At 40.3% G+C, this 16000-nt stretch overlaps 2 protein-coding genes across 2 annotated transcripts; both read left to right on the top strand.

Moving 5' to 3' along the window:
- Positions 1–1709: 1709 nt before the first annotated feature.
- nppcl (natriuretic peptide C-like) lies at positions 1710–3645 on the top strand. The gene is made up of 3 exons (XM_028012347.1): positions 1710–1984; positions 2661–2827; positions 2978–3645. Exons 2-3 carry the CDS (start codon positions 2729–2731, stop codon positions 3296–3298), a joined length of 420 nt encoding a protein of 139 aa, XP_027868148.1. The 5' UTR covers positions 1710–1984; positions 2661–2728; the 3' UTR covers positions 3299–3645.
- A 5464-nt stretch (positions 3646–9109) lies between these two features.
- Positions 9110–15028, top strand: gapdh (glyceraldehyde-3-phosphate dehydrogenase). Its single transcript, XM_028012341.1, has 12 exons — positions 9110–9191; positions 9602–9647; positions 10875–10974; positions 11544–11650; positions 11772–11862; positions 13175–13290; positions 13387–13468; positions 13550–13701; positions 13807–13885; positions 14112–14195; positions 14476–14573; positions 14652–15028. The coding sequence occupies exons 2-12, from the start codon at positions 9625–9627 to the stop codon at positions 14719–14721; spliced, it is 1002 nt and encodes a 333-aa protein (XP_027868142.1). The 5' UTR covers positions 9110–9191; positions 9602–9624; the 3' UTR covers positions 14722–15028.
- The last annotated feature ends 972 nt before the right edge of the window (positions 15029–16000 follow it).

The raw sequence follows: 16000 nt of genomic DNA, 5'->3' as shown, positions 1-16000 counted from the left end.
GAGACAGTAAAATTGCACTTTTAGGAGCGTTTCAATATCAAAACCAGCGCTGACCAAAATATTCGAAAGGTTCTGAACTTACCAAGAAACATCTAGATGAGCCCAAAGATGTTTGGAGATGTATTTTATGATGGGGGTGGGGGAAGTACAACTATTTTGAAGGTATGTGTCTTCTGGAAACAAAACCATACCACCAGTTAAGCATTGGGGTGGTGGTGTGATGATATGGAGCTGCCTTGTTTCTTCAGTACTGGGGTGAATTGCTGTTATTGTTGGAACTATGAAATCTGGCAGGAAATCCTGAAGCCTCTAATAGCAATAATCCTGAGCAACCCCAGCAAATCCACCTCTGAATTTTATTTTATTTTTTTAAAATTGTGCTCTGAAGGACCTGGTTAATTTGACTTTTCAGTTTTTTGTTCATAAGCTCAAAGTATGCAAGAAGAGTTAATTCTGTACTAGAGAACTATTTGTAAAGATTATTTTGTGTGAGAGACATGTTTTATTTCTTTGCAGCAGATTTTAGTCATCAGTGTTTGAGGACAGTTTCTGAAACATGTTTTATTTCTTTGCAATGTTTTGGCAGGAAATTAACTCCATACAAAAAGTGAAACAGAAGAAATTTGTAAGGAGGGGGGGAATACTTTTCACAGTTCTGTGAAAATCAAAGTTGATTCTTTAACTGAGGAGATAAATTCTCCCTGTATTTCTCAGTGATGTACTTTAAATGTCATTTAAAATGTTTTCCATTTTCTCTGATAGACTTTCCGTTGCCTATCTGTCCATTTCTGTTCTCCTATAATCAGTCTCCCTCAGCTCTCAGCCTGGTGTGTTTCTCTCTCCCTCCTTTTCTCCTCCTCCTCCTACTCTCTGCTGTCTACTTTTCCTCCAGCGCTCCACTGACATCATATACCGCTGTAGTTCAAACCCCACCATCATCACTAATCTCTTTCTCTCCCTGTTCTCCTACGCCGTCTCCCACACAGCGTCCTCTCCAAAAAAGATGAGAGGGGCGCATTTTTCTGAAATATTATGTAAAGACACTCGCAACAGCGGGGGTAACGGTGTGTTTATCTGAGGACAATTTGGGTTGAGAGTGCAAATGAAAGGGACAGTGCACTTTGCAACAAATGAGAGGCGATCAGCGTGGATGCGTCTGATTGCTCGCCCGGCTTTGGGTGTCGGTAAAGAATGGGGTTTATTTACTTGAAATAATCACAGGCTGCTGAACTTTAAGGTCAGTGTGTTGGATCCTGCAGCCGCTTCTGGTAGTGTTGTAATTTAGCAGCAGGGGGTACAAGGACCAGATGGCACTGTCAGACTGTAAGTTACCCGGCAGAGAGGGGGAGGTCAGCGCACGCTGGGAAACACTACAGAGACAAAGGGAAAGAAGGAGGCTAATATGTTCGGAGGGTTGTTAGCGCATGAGAAATGTATAATTCAGGATAAGTCGTGACTGGACTGCATGAAGCCTCTTCCTGCCAGTTACCTGATCGTAAGCAGATCACAGTGATGAGGCCAAAGCCGCCTGCTGGCCTCTGACCTCGGCTTGTGCAGCACTCTGGCAGAAGTTTGGTTTGCAGAGCGCTGACCACACATACAGTCACCTTGGCAATGACAATCAATCCCTCCAACAAGGTTATGACATCACTGCAAAGAAAAGGAGATGAGGAGGAGGAAGATGAAGGGGGGGGAGGCATCTCTGGCTCTACAAAACCTCTGCAGCATCCCAGCTGAAGCCCCAACATTCAGGAGACAGACGCAAGAGCAAGACAATCATCATCATTCTCATCATCAGCATCGTCCTCCCAATTCCATCAGAGCGTGGAAGCGAGGAGAAGGAGGTGGAGCCAGCCGAGTGAGAAACTGATGCTCCCAGCAGGTGCCAACAAGTGAGAGGAGCTGAGAGTCCGAGAAGGTGGGAATGGAGAAGAGTCTGTGAGAGGAGAAGACACCCAGCGCTCCGAGAGAGAACAAACATCAGGTGAGCTTTTCTACTTTCATCCTTTCATTTTTACTTTTATTGTACAGTTTATATCTTCTTAGTTAGGATTATGTTTATGAAAACTCAATGAAATAAACCTGAGCACAGATATGTTAAGTTTGAAAAAACAGACAAAATGAAGATGCATTTTGAATGACTACACAGCATGTTTCTAGCTACATCATATCAGCTAAAATTAAAGTAGTTCACACTATTAAAAAGATTTTCATTTAAATAACTTAGTTATGTTTAATTTCTTTTCCTTGCGTTGCTGAACCTGGAATAAAATATAATTAATTTAATAAGGTCGCCTATTTCTTTTTGCTACTTTTTGACAGCTGGTGTCTATTCAAAATTTAAATAAATTAATTAAACCTGGTCACAACTGTAGATTTAATTGGCTAAAATTTTAGTTTATATGTATATGCAGTAAAGCATTTGTTTTATTCCAAAGCTTACATCTCTAAAATAAACACACAAAAGATTTTTTATATTGAATGTCTCTTTCTTTGGACTAAACGCATCTTAAATTGCTCAGCCGGAGGCAGCCTATTACTTCCTGTCACATACGCTACATGCATGACTGTATGTTTGTCTCAAAATACACAGAAAATGTGATATTGTGATTAAAAACGTTGTTTGTTTTTGAAATTCATGAATTTTCCTCCACCCTCAGCGTTCAGATCTCTGCAGCAACCAGCACGTTTTCCGGTCCTCGTCTCTGCTGCCGTTATTCCCGCTGCCATGCTGCGCCCCGTGCTGCTGTGTGCCGCTCTGCTCCTCCTGACTCCCTTTGAGGTGACAGAGGCTCGCGCTCTCCATCCTGCTCCTGATGCTGCGCAGGTACGCTGGGTGGGAAAACAGGTGGACTGAGTGAGGAGAATACAGAGTGGAACAGCGGAGGAAAATGAAATGTTGTGCTGATTGAATTATTCCCCCTTGTGCACACCCTGAAAATTAGATTTCCTTTTTTTTCCCCTTCCCTCTGTGTAGTTTCTGGAGCAGTTTCTGGAGCGCTACAATGACCTCCTGACCCTGGACGACCTGGAGAACATGTTGAACAGCCAGCCAGAGGATCAGTCCACTGCTGCCGCCGCTGCCTCCTCCTCCTCCTCCTCTGGGGTCAAAGCAGCTGAGTACCCTAAGTGGGCTGATGTCCAGACACAGCCGGAGACCCCCTGGCTCCGGCTGCTGAAGGGGGCCCTGGCCCTGCAGAGGGAAGCAGAACCAGAGAGGTCACGGAGGGGATGGAACAAAGGATGCTTTGGCTTGAAACTGGACCGGATCGGGTCCATGAGCGGACTTGGCTGTTAGTGGAGAGAGAAGAAAAAGATGAGACTGGGCGCATCCTTCTTAGATACACTCACACACAGGCATTCACCTGCAGAAACAGGATGTTTACATGTAGTTTCTCTGTAGTTTGGTGTAATGTGGTTTAAACCAGCATAGATCAGATGTCTCACACTCCATTACAGTATTAGAACATCCTAGCTTTGTTCTCATTAAATCCTCACGGTATGTGCAGTAAATGTAGACACGTTTTGACTTTTTTGTGTGTAACAAAGACGTGGAGATCCAAAGACAATGGCACCTGTAAACCATCTGCAGTTTATTTTTATGTTCACTTCTGATTTGCATGAATAAATGGATTTGACATTTGGGGTGCTCTGCTTTTTTGCTCATAGAAATTCAATTCTTGCCCACTCGCAAAGCCCACATGGTTCACTCCCTATTGACACCTGTCATCTCAATTTCTCCTTCAGCGTGGAGATTTGCATCCTCATGACATCTTGTTTTAACTTGATGATTTATTGAATGTTCTTGTGGCTGTTGGAAGAAGTTCACTCCTTCCCCCGTCATTCTGCTGCTTGGACCTGCTGCCACGTCCAAAACGCTTTATTGAACTGCCAACACAGGAAAGTTCCCAACGGGGGTTGGGGGAGAAATGAAAACGATTTCATGTCTGTGAGACGGAGCTGATGTGGTTCTACATGGAAAACATGCTTACATATGAGCCTGCCAACAGCGATATGAAGCAAATGTTCTTTTAGAGTACAGATATGAGTCATATACTGTATATATATATATATATATATATATATACTGTATATATAGAAAACTTCCTGGTTATTCCACCAAATATTGATTTCTGAACTCTTCCCACGTTAAAACATTACTATTGTTTATAAATGAATATTAACTTGTTTTCTTTGCATCATTTGAGATCTGAGAGCGCTGCATCTTTTTTGTTATTTTGACCATTTCTGCAAATAAATACTACATTTTTGCTTGTATTTTCGGAGACATATTGTCAGTAGTTCATAGAAGGAAATAGCAATGTTCATTTTACTCAAACATAAAACTATAAAAAAGTAACATCAAAGAAACTGATCATTTTAAATGGTCTCTTAGTTTTTCCCAGAGCTGTATACAGTATATGTGCTTGCTGTTTGCCTCACGCCTCCAGAACAGGATGACATACAAAGGACTCATTTGTACCAAACAAACAAAAATGTTACATTGTACTGTAAAGTAATAAAGAGTTGGATGTAAAGGAAGTCAGTGTTTCAGGATTTTTGCAGTTGTCCAGACAGAGGATCATTAAACTGAATGCTGTTTTTCCATGTTTGGTTCTGATTCTGGGGATGCAGAGCAGACATGAACCTAAAGACCTGAGTGGTCTGGAGGGTTGCTACGACGACAACTCAGCCAATATGTATAAACTAACGTATTTTAAAGTCTATTCTCAGAACTGCAAGCTCTATCTTTCTGGTTTTAGTGAGAACGTGAGCAGCAGCAGCGTTATGAATCAGCTGCAAATTTCTGATTGCAGTTTGCCATAAAAGCATGAATGAGTTTCTCAAGATATTGTTGGAACATTAGTCTTAATTTTCCAAATGCTCTGCAGGTGATAGAAGGCCTTATGTGTCTCCAAAGGTTCATGTTTCTGGCCTAATCACCATTTTCCGGCTGTAATCACTAAAGCCTAGTGCTGACTCTTGATTGTTTCTCTTTAGGTCTGAAGATAATTATTTAAATTTTGTTTTTATTCACATGGATAAAGATACATCGACACATCCATTCCTTTAATTTCTTTATGCATCTTCTCAATGCTTGAATGTGTTCATAGTCGCCTGGTGACACGTTAATGTAGAGCTATACATCATCTGCAAAGTTAAGACAACTTTAATTATTTGTAATAACCTAAACTAGAGAAACAGAAGTATTAAATAGGAGGAACCCCCATTCTAGCCTTTGGGTTAACCTGCATGTGACTTTTGTCAACCTCGATGAAACGTTAGCCAGCTATTAACATGAAGAACTTAATTTCCAAGGTAATTCCCCTGTTTGGTTTAGGTGTGTTTTTGCAGGGGTAAATCAAAATCCACGCAGGAAGCCAGTCTGGAGGAACATTAGTGCCCACATCTGAAATGAGGTCTTGTGGGCAAAATGAGAGAAAATAAAGTCCATTATCAGCTGGCAGGGAAAGTGGATGCCCACACTTTGCCTGCAGCAAAACATAGTAAACAAGAGCCATCCAAGTCTGGAGTGATGATGCTATGCTCTGCAGCCATGGCAGCATGAATATGAGTCATCAGTTAAAAAAACACATCCCCATGTCCAAATCACAAAATTTAGTAAAGAGTTTCGAAATGATTTTAAAAAGTTTGATGGATACTGGAAGGAAATCGTGTTAACTGAAAAAAGCACAAGCTATAAAGTGTAAATGTCTAGTTTTCTGGATTTGGAGACAGCAGGTCCTACAGCTTTTAGGCAAAGTTGTTCAAAGCTGAATTATTTTGCATATGCAAAACAAAGATATTATTTCAACATAACTCGACATTTTCACCTTTTCATACAAGGTAGATGTGGTTTTTAATTACCTAAAGGTTACAAAACAAAGTAAAAGAAAAAACTAACTTCATGTCTTATAGACATCAGATAATTTTGGGTACTTGTCTTTCATTCCACCGAATCAAAACACCTAGAAACTGCAGGGAGGCATTTCTGCTATTGATCGTTTGGATGATTCTGTCTTTGTCACATTGACTTTGCTCATGCTACACCTCACTTCTGATTCACAGCGTCGAATCCCCACTCCATAAAATTAACCTTTTATATATATAATAACTAATTCTTTGCATAAATAATCTCCCTTTTCATTCTTTCTGGATAATTATTGCCAGCAAAGTGACTTCCAAAAGTATTTATTCCCCCTAAACCTTCATTTTTTTAAACCAGCCACTGAATTATGCATTTTATGTCCTCTCACCAGTGGCCCCAAGATGAATAAGTTATGTCAGTGAGTGTTATATCAGGAAGGGAATCTGGCATAAATCTTGAGGCAAAATATACATGTTGATCACCAAAATGACTCTGATACCAGATCAGTTGTAAGTCATCCACTGTGACCATCCTTAACTGGAGCAGCTGAAAAAAGAAGAAACCTTTTCACATTTTGTGTATTAAAGCCGCAAACTGTATGAGTTTTACAGAGATCTTAGACCAACACATAAGAATTTTTTTACTTAAACAAATATTAAAAAATGTGGTGCACATTTGAATTAAGCCCACCAGAGGGAAGATTGTAGCACCACCTTTTGCTGCAATTACAGCTGAGGGTATTTATCAAGTTTGGCCACAGATTCTCTGTTGTATTTTTTTGCCACTGGGAAGTTCTTACACATAAATATGCTTTAAGTTAAACATTTCCATTGCAGTTCTGGTTATATGTCCAGGTTTCTTCTCCTGCCTGACGGTGAAACTCCTCTCCAATCCCAGATATTTTGCAGCCACTAAACGATTTTCTTTCCCGAATGATCGATTTTAATGTCGAGCTGGAGAGGCATCTCAGTCCCTGTTGAAGAAAAGCAGCACCAAAGCATGATACTGCCACCACCATCTTCCACAGCACAGATGATAGGTGTGTAATGCAAGTAATACGTTTTCCATTACAAACAGCTCTTTGCATGTTGGCTGAAAAGTTGAATTTTGGTCTGATTTGTACCGAGCAGCTTCTTCCACATGTTTGCTGTGAGTAGATTATGGCATCAGAAAACCTGATTTCTTCAACCTGTCAGTTTAGGTCCATGATCTTTCCATTTTCCCATGATGGATTGAACAGTGCTTGGGATTTTGCTTTATGATCTAACTCTAAACATGTCAGCATCTTTCTCTCTGATCTGTCTGCTGTGTTCCTCTGTTTCCATGTTGTTGTTTGTTCACCAAAACCCCTGAGGCCTTCACAGATTAGTTAGATTAATGCAGAGATTAAACATCTGAACTCTTCAGTTGACTTTATTTATTAATTGTGGATTCTCTTTTGGGGTCCCATAGGAGAGGGGACCAGGATTAGAAATGCATGATACCCTTTTTATGTTTCATCGGTAATTTCTAACATTATGTTTATTTCTCCTTACACTTAGCAGTTTGGGCCTTTTTTATGTTAATCTGTCTCATTTAATCCCAATAAAACACATTTTGTGTTTTGTGGTTGTAACATGACAAAATGCCAAAAGGCTTAAGCAGTATCAATACTTGATCTTAAAGGTTTGAAAGATTGGATCATTTATTCTCTACATGCAGCCTTTAAACCTCAAAGTTGCAATAAAGAAAACTTTGTGGGGTTTTCTACCACAACACAAGATGGCACTAGAGGACAGTCTGCACACAACTATTTGTTTTCCTCACAATGTTGCAATCTGGACATTGTCCCTAATATGTGTATGAGGTGTAGAAATAATGCTTCGGCTCGATTTGCATGGATGCACATTTAATTTTGTACTCTTTGCAACACAATTAAGAGCAGTTAGGTAAAATGGAAATGCTGCCACAGCATAAAAATCCTGAATCATATTAGGTTTCAATGCTAAAACCTTAAAAATACTTTTTCTTAATGAAAACGTATCGCTGTTGTAAAACAGAAGGAACATGTGATCTGATTGAGGCTGCACTTACAGTACTCAATATAACTTGGCTCAAGAGCTGGCTGGCGAGCCAGAGTCTAATCTTAGCCTGACCTTTAATTCCCCTCTTTGACCTTAAGCTGTTAAAGCAGCGGCCAAGACTGGCATGCAGGCACTCAGGGTTGTGGTAGTTCAGCAATGCCAGGACACTGGACAGCTGCCACAAAACCCACAAAAGGTGTCCAGTTTTAAAGGAGAGTAGTAGTTGGGACACGTCTGCAGATCTCTGCACAAAGATGAAGAATGCAAGTTGTCAAATGTATTTTTTTTCCACTTGGATCAAAGTGTGCAGTAGTTGCAAGATGCCGATGCTTTTGAAGGTTTCAACTCACAGACCTGGCTTAAACTCACATGGTTATGATTCAGGTTTGACATTTTCTAATCTCCTCTGCAGAGCTTTCTTTTCTGATGTCAACAATGTTGCCAGGAAAGAGAGTCAAAAATAGATGTGGAAGCAGCAGCTGACATGGCTGAGCCTTGTCATGTCTTTGTGTGCAAGGGAAGAGATGTGAAGCAGTTAATCTGGGAGCAGAAGGCAAGATCCCCTTGCACACACCTCCACAGTGCCTCTGCCTTCTGACTTTAAAAGAAAAAAACACAACTTTCTTCCATTGCATCCTTTCAGGTATTTCTAAATAGCCTCAAAAAAGCCACAGTTCAACTGAGTAAATGGACTCAAGCACGCTCCTGTGCGCATCTGTGAGCGAAATTGAGCAATCAGGTTTCAACTTTTGACTTCTGCAGGGCGGATTGGAGCTGCAGGAAAAGAATAGCAGCAACAGAGTCAGTCAAGTGAAGGGTCATGGTCTTTGGACATTAAATGTCACAGTCAGTAAGACAGAGATTTGATCCCCCCCACCTATTCGCTCCATGTGGCTGCATTCACTGAGAAGGTCAGCAGGGGACCCCTGTCTTTTTTCAGACCACGATGTGAGGCCTTTAAGGTGTGGCCGTCTAAATCAGGACTTCTGAGACTTCACAACACTTTACGCAAATTAAATAACAGCAATGTTTCGGTTTGTAATGAGCAGGAGGATAGGGACGAGATGGTGGTAACTTAGATAAAAGTGAAGTTTCAAACTGTGCAGTTAACGACCTTGACATTCAGGAGGAGGCTGGAAGGATCTTTATGAAGGGGGCGTGGCTTCAGGGCCTGGTCAGTCATAAAAACTCAGAGTTAAACTTTGCTCTTCCCCACTCACACCCGGAGTCGCAAGACAGACTGACTAATCTCACAAACGGTAAATACCTCCAAGCAAGTCATTAAAATGTTTTAGTCAGGAAACTGCAGGAATTTAGCAGGCTGCATGTTTGATTCAAATCACCTGTTGACAGCATGCATGGCTGATTAAATGCGTCTAAAAACATGTGGGCATGACATTGTTTGAAATTTGATCTTTTGGAGCTACTAAATATTTAAACTATAATTTTGTTCATCCCAATGTGTTCTTGCAGAGACTCTTTGTTCTTGGGTCACTTAAATTAAAACTTTCCCCCAGTATTCAGCTAGATTGATTGATTTTTCTATTGCCTGTTTGATTGTTCAGTTTTTTCTTATGCAAACATTTTTTAAAAAATGCTTCTCTTTAGAAAATTACAGTGTAAATTAGATATTTGTGGATTAAATGACTATTTCTGTTTCTTCTTTCAGAGGACTAGACCAACTCAGGCAAAATGGTGAAAGTCGGTATCAATGGGTAAGAGCACTTTTAAACTTGTCTGTAAGAGATCACACCTTGTGGCACTTAATTAAAACTGCTTTAAATCAGGACTTCTGTTCACATACACACATATGTATATGTCAGGAGTTATTCGTGTACAGAGATGTTTGTATCGATGCAAAGGTTTGTGCAAACTAAGGAAGAAACTGAAAGATAAGTGTTCTAGTGTGTTGCAAAATAATTGATTTGCATTCACACACTGGAGAGGAAAGAAGTGTCTGTTTGATCAAATGAAATGTAGGAAAGAGCAGAGGGGTTACTGAAAGAATCTTGCATGTTTTTTATTTTTGTTTTTTTAACAAGATCTACTTTTAAATTGTTTAAGTCTGCAGGGAAAATTGGAAAATTGTTCTAAATGTGGTTCACTGTTCTACTGATTACATCTGATTCATAAATCCTGACAGTTTGGTTTTGTTTTAACATCATGGTGAGAGAGGCCAGAGCCCATGTGGCAGATTAAAAACGATGATTTGCAGCTGCTGAAGCCACAAGTGTTTTCCAGTAGGGGACATGCACAGGTGCTCCTGCCATAAAACCGACCATTGAGTAACTGCTCAGCATGCTTTTCCTGATCTTTGAACTTTGGCCTTCAGCAGATTACATTGTTGTACTTTCATCATCAGACGGTTGTTCAACAGGAGGCTGTTTTTCCCTGCTGATGGAAGCAAACTCAAAAGTCGCAGAGCACACAGTCTGACATTGGATCGCAAATCTGCTCTTTTTCCTCTACGTGCCTGACTTCCTGTTTGCTGCAGTGTTTAAGCACGGCATATCGGACCGGATTTTTGGACCCGGAGGGTTAAAAATTAACCCGGCCATTGATCAAACGTTGCACTGGCGTCACAAGGATTACCACATTTCAGAAACATTCTGACTTTCATCGATAGAACGCTGTCAGAGCCCCTACAACACACCTCCTCCTGTCCCTCCTCCTGAACTCTGGCCTTTCTTTGACTGCAGTTTCATGTCTCCTGGGGTGTTGTCTTTATTCCCACATGGAAGAAAGAGCCACACTAGTAGAGTGAACCAGATCCCTCCAGGGTTTTACTGAATGTCAAACTGAATCTCACGGACTCATTTCTGTATGAAGGTTTTCACCTTTAATTTCAATGAAACCAAAGCAAAACTGGGCAGATTGAGGTGGCATTATGTTGCCATCTAGAGATCAGACTGAGAAATGTATTTTTGTTCACCTTTTTACAGATTTGGCCGCATCGGTCGTCTGGTGACCCGTGCTGGTTTCACCACCAAGAAGGTTGAGATTGTGGCCATCAATGACCCATTCATCGACCTGGAGTACATGGTAGGTCAAAAATATGATCCAGGTCACATCATCATGAACACATGCTGAAGATTTACAAAGTAGAGGTAATATTTTTAATGAGCAGTGGTTATTTTTGATGTGGCTGACTATGACTCCCTGCTCAGGGCGCCATGGCCTTGGGGGAGGAAAAACAACCTAACCTGATGCAGAGAACTCTTAGTATAAGGGAAGCGATAACAGTATAAATGTAGTAGTGATTATTGGAAAATGTAGAGAATGGACAGGCAAAACAGAGACTTTAGTGGATTATTTTTTTAACACATAAACTCACCCATTAAAGAAATTATAATATTATTAAAAACTCCATATATTTCAGGAACTTTATCACAATAAACACATTTTATAGATGAATGTTTGAAAATGTCATTTTACACTTGCAGCCTGTAATATTTAAAATTATAATATTTCATCAGACCAATAAAAAAATTACAGAAATGTCTTGATGAAGAGTATATTTGATGCCTGCTTTAACATGATCCATTTTCAAAAGTACCTCTAATCTGATAAATGAGCTTAAAGTTAAATTCTGTCCCTTCTGGTCTTTTCAGGTCTACATGTTCCAGTATGATTCCACTCACGGCCGCTTCAAAGGTGAGGTCAAGGCCGAGGGAGACAAGCTGGTCATTGATGGACACAAAATCACAGTCTTCCACGAGTGAGTTCACCTTACAATTTCATTGTTTGCTTAGTACAATTAGGTACACACCACAAAAATGCTCTAAAATTAGCTTGAAGATATCAGCGGCTGAACTTTTGTTTTGTTTTTCTTGCTATAGGAGGGACCCAACCAACATCAAATGGGGTGAGGCTGGTGCTGAGTACGTTGTGGAGTCCACTGGTGTGTTCACCACCATTGAAAAGGCCTCCGTAAGTGCTAACCCCTCTTGAGCGTAATGCTGCATTAAAGATGGGAAATATTTTAAGAATAGTCAGTAACTATGCTTGAAACATGCATGGATAAAATAAAACAAAATTGAAAATTTCATTGGTACTGGCCAAATACTGTTTTTCCACTACATACACTTGTGTAAGTAGCATTGCAAGAGTTTCATGGAGGGGGAAAAAAATGAAGGAAGATTTTGCACATTTGGATGAACTCATGACATGTCCAGGGTGTATCCCACCTCTGGCCAACACAGATGAGCTGATGTAACTGATGGATGTTTTATAAAGCTCTCTGCTGTAGCAAGCCAGGCTCAGGGTCACATTTACTGGATGTAGTGTGATGGACTACAGCTGATTTTGGTGCCCCCTCTTGATCTAGTCTATTGCATGTGCAAAGGGTCACGCATGTAGGTAAACTTCCTGTCTCCATGACAATGGATTTTTCCAAAATAACCTTTGTATTGGTAGGTTTAAAAAAAAAACACACAAAAAAAACAGGATTTGTGAATCAGAGTGACTTACACAAATCAACAAATTAAGCTCTATAGGCACAAAACTTTCTTTAAAAATTAGAAAATATAAACTATCTATTCATTGACAATTTGAGGACCCCAAAACCTAAAAGCTTTGGACTACTGAGGTAGTCATTGTTAAAATCTACCCCCAATTGCATTTTCTTCCTTAACGTGCTATTTTACAGTCTCCAGTTGGTGACATTCATTTTTGAGAACTTTTGTTGGTTAGAAAAAAAGAAAGCATATTAACTATTCTCTCTGACCAACCAGCAGCATCTGACTGCATGCCTCTTGGCAGCGTCGCTTGTTAGTCTTGATTTCTTACACATTATTTAATAGCTGCCAGTAAATGAGTCGTTTCAAAGACATTATTTCTCTGAATGAGTGCAGGCAGTGCATTCTCAGTTGGAGTAGGAAGCCCACTGTCTTGTATGCTCAGATGTTTGTCTGCAGCTAAATTTGTTCATATTTTGATTAAATTAAATAGTAGTCATCATTAATCTCACAAACTGATGTTTTCCTCAGGGTTTTAGTTGCTGCATGTGTCCATTTAAATCCAAAATAGGTCTTTGCCTTTAAAGTTATCTATACACCTTTTGAAATGCATTTAAAAAGAGATGAATTCCTAATAAACATGACTACATAATTGTTTATGAGATGTGAAACATTTTTGCGGGGCCATCAGTTCTAGATAGTTGCTTGGGCTAACTGTGTGTGAAATACCTTTTTTCTTTTTTTTTTTTTTTCTTCTTTCCACACTCCCCAACACTTTACTTCAGGCTCACTTGAAGGGTGGTGCCAAGAGGGTAATCATCTCTGCCCCCAGCGCTGATGCCCCCATGTTTGTCATGGGCGTCAACCACGAGAAGTATGAAAAATCCCTCCAGGTGGTCAGGTGAGGATTATCCATGTGAACAGTAAAATAACTTTTTACCAATCGCCACTACGCCTCAACCAGGCTAATTGTTCTTAAAATGTCTCCTTTTGATAGCAACGCCTCTTGCACAACCAACTGCTTGGCACCACTAGCCAAAGTTATCAATGACAACTTCGGCATCATTGAGGGCCTGATGGTGAGAATTTGGCTTTATCCCAGAACATTTTGGCTGACAGAGCTGCTTTAAGCCGCCTCTTCTTTTAATATCCTCGTCCAGAGCACAGTCCACGCCATCACTGCCACACAGAAGACTGTGGACGGACCCTCCGGCAAGCTGTGGCGGGACGGTCGCGGTGCCAGCCAGAACATCATCCCCGCTTCCACTGGCGCAGCCAAGGCTGTTGGCAAGGTCATCCCTGAGCTCAATGGGTCGGTCTCCAAAAATATCTTGCCATTTAATATAGTGTGTACCTGTAGCAGATATGTTGATATGCTTAAGTGCGTCTATTGTGGTCTGACTTTGTCATTTTCCAGTAAGCTGACCGGCATGGCTTTCCGTGTCCCCACTCCCAACGTGTCGGTGGTTGATCTGACCGTCCGTCTGGAGAAACCAGTAAGTTGCAGCAAATGGAAATTCCCTTTTTAATTTTTTTTATTCCTCAACATAAAAGGAATAGTGATGAACAAAAATGGCCTATTGAGTCATTTTATTGCTAAATATTTTGACAGTTTAAAGAAATCATTTGATTTACATTAAAATTAATAAATGATTGCACTTTGCTCATCCATGTTGTTTTCATTTAGTCGCCAAAAGCCTTTAAGTTACTCGTCTTTTACAGGCCAAGTACGATGACATCAAGAAGGTTGTGAAAGCCGCAGCTGAGGGTCCAATGAAGGGTATTCTGGGATACACTGATCACCAGGTCGGCACACTTTTCTCTTTTTGTTGGAATCTTGACTTTTGACGAAGTGTGGTGAATCTGTTTACCTTATAATGTTGGATCAAATTAGGAAACATGGCTGATCTCTCTTGTTGCAGTTTTAACTGACGAGGCCAATGGGCCATAAATCCCAAAAGAGCAAAATATGAGCTAAATGTTCCTGCTGCACCCAAAGGAATATCCTCTAAATGTAATTAAAATGTTTCTTAATCTTACTGATGGGAGTTAATTGGCTCACTTTGTTCTCTTTGCTCTCCTGCAGGTCGTCTCCACAGACTTCAACGGCGATTCTCACTCCTCTATCTTTGATGCTGGCGCTGGCATCGCCCTCAATGACAACTTTGTCAAGCTCGTTTCATGGTGCGCCTTTAGCAATACCTGACTAACCTGCATCTCTACTACCAACAATGCTTATGACTCCTTTCCCTCTGCTTTAAGGTACGACAACGAGTACGCCTACAGCAACCGCGTCTGCGACCTCATGGCCCACATGGCCTCTAAGGAGTAAACCAACCAGCTGACTGGCCGTCATGTTGCTTTCATTCTCCTTTCTATACAGAGTTATAAATGTACAAGATGTATGATCTGTGACTCTGCCTAGTTCCATCAGATGGTCGACCCCTACCATCATCACATGCCTGAGAAAACGTCCCACATGACAAATGAGTTCATCCGTTGACCAATTCTTTCTTTTTTTATTTGGTAAACTCCCTGTTCTGTTCTTGTGTTGGATGGAGTAGAGGTGTGGAAGTTCTCCTATCTGCAGTGGTCTAGAGCTGCAGTCAGTGGCGAAATAAAGTCCTTTGTTTGTGAGATTTAAGGCTTTCTGTGTCCTTTGTTGTTGCTACACAGTTTAAAATGATCCTCCAACATAACCCTGTTTCTCCCACAATCTATGTATTTTTTTTGTTCAAATTCAAGATGAGATGGTTATTTCCACAAAGCCATTCACCAGCTCCTTGGTGTGGTGAAGAAACAATCATAAGCTTGAATGTGACGCATCTAAAAATCTCTGCATTAGCAGGATTTGCAATTATGCGTTTAGTGTCAAATGCAAAGGCAGGTGGTGATGGAGGAGTATTCTTCCTGTACTACTTGCATGCAATAGTGTGGGAGGAATATGGATATGCAGATTATGTGCAGCAGGGTTTTCATTTCTTTACGATGGGTAAAAATATGCGAACAGTGAGTCTTGCACTGATTTTAAAAAACACAAATTTTAGGTACCTTGTTTTGGTATCTATTGGACATTTTTTACTATTCTGGCTTTGCATACAAGTTTGCTTAAAAGATTTAATTCGGTATTCTATTTTTCAATGTCCTATCTGAAGGCTTGGAGTGCTTTTGTAATGACTAATCTCAAACAGAAACTGAACCAGATCTACAGAACATCAATCTGAATGTGTCATTTCACAAACTTTCCTATTTCACTACAGCTCAAAATTAAATCATTTTTCCTCTTTTTAGATCTTATGAAATGGAGCCACACTTTCCCAATCTGAAAAAATGAAATGGTGGTTCAGACATATTGCTACTATGAGAAATGTATCCAAATTTTCAAAATGATACATTTAATTAGACAAGTAAAAACTCACAAGCTGAATTTGACAAGTTATGTGTTGCACAACAGGGACTGCTTGTCCCTGGCCTAACATAAGTCCAAAGCATACTTGGTTAACCTATTCACATTTTTCATGCATATGAAACAAATACTCATTTTACAAGATCCTTAAAATAAATTGACTCAATTGGTGGTTTGACAACTGTCCAAAAAATGCAAAATAAGA

The sequence above is a fragment of the Xiphophorus couchianus genome, chromosome 3 (genome assembly GCF_001444195.1).
Source record: "Xiphophorus couchianus chromosome 3, X_couchianus-1.0, whole genome shotgun sequence".
Lineage (NCBI taxonomy): Eukaryota > Metazoa > Chordata > Actinopteri > Cyprinodontiformes > Poeciliidae > Xiphophorus > Xiphophorus couchianus.
Note: the sequence above shows the minus strand (reverse complement) of the source record. Positions and strands in the feature narration are given on the sequence as shown.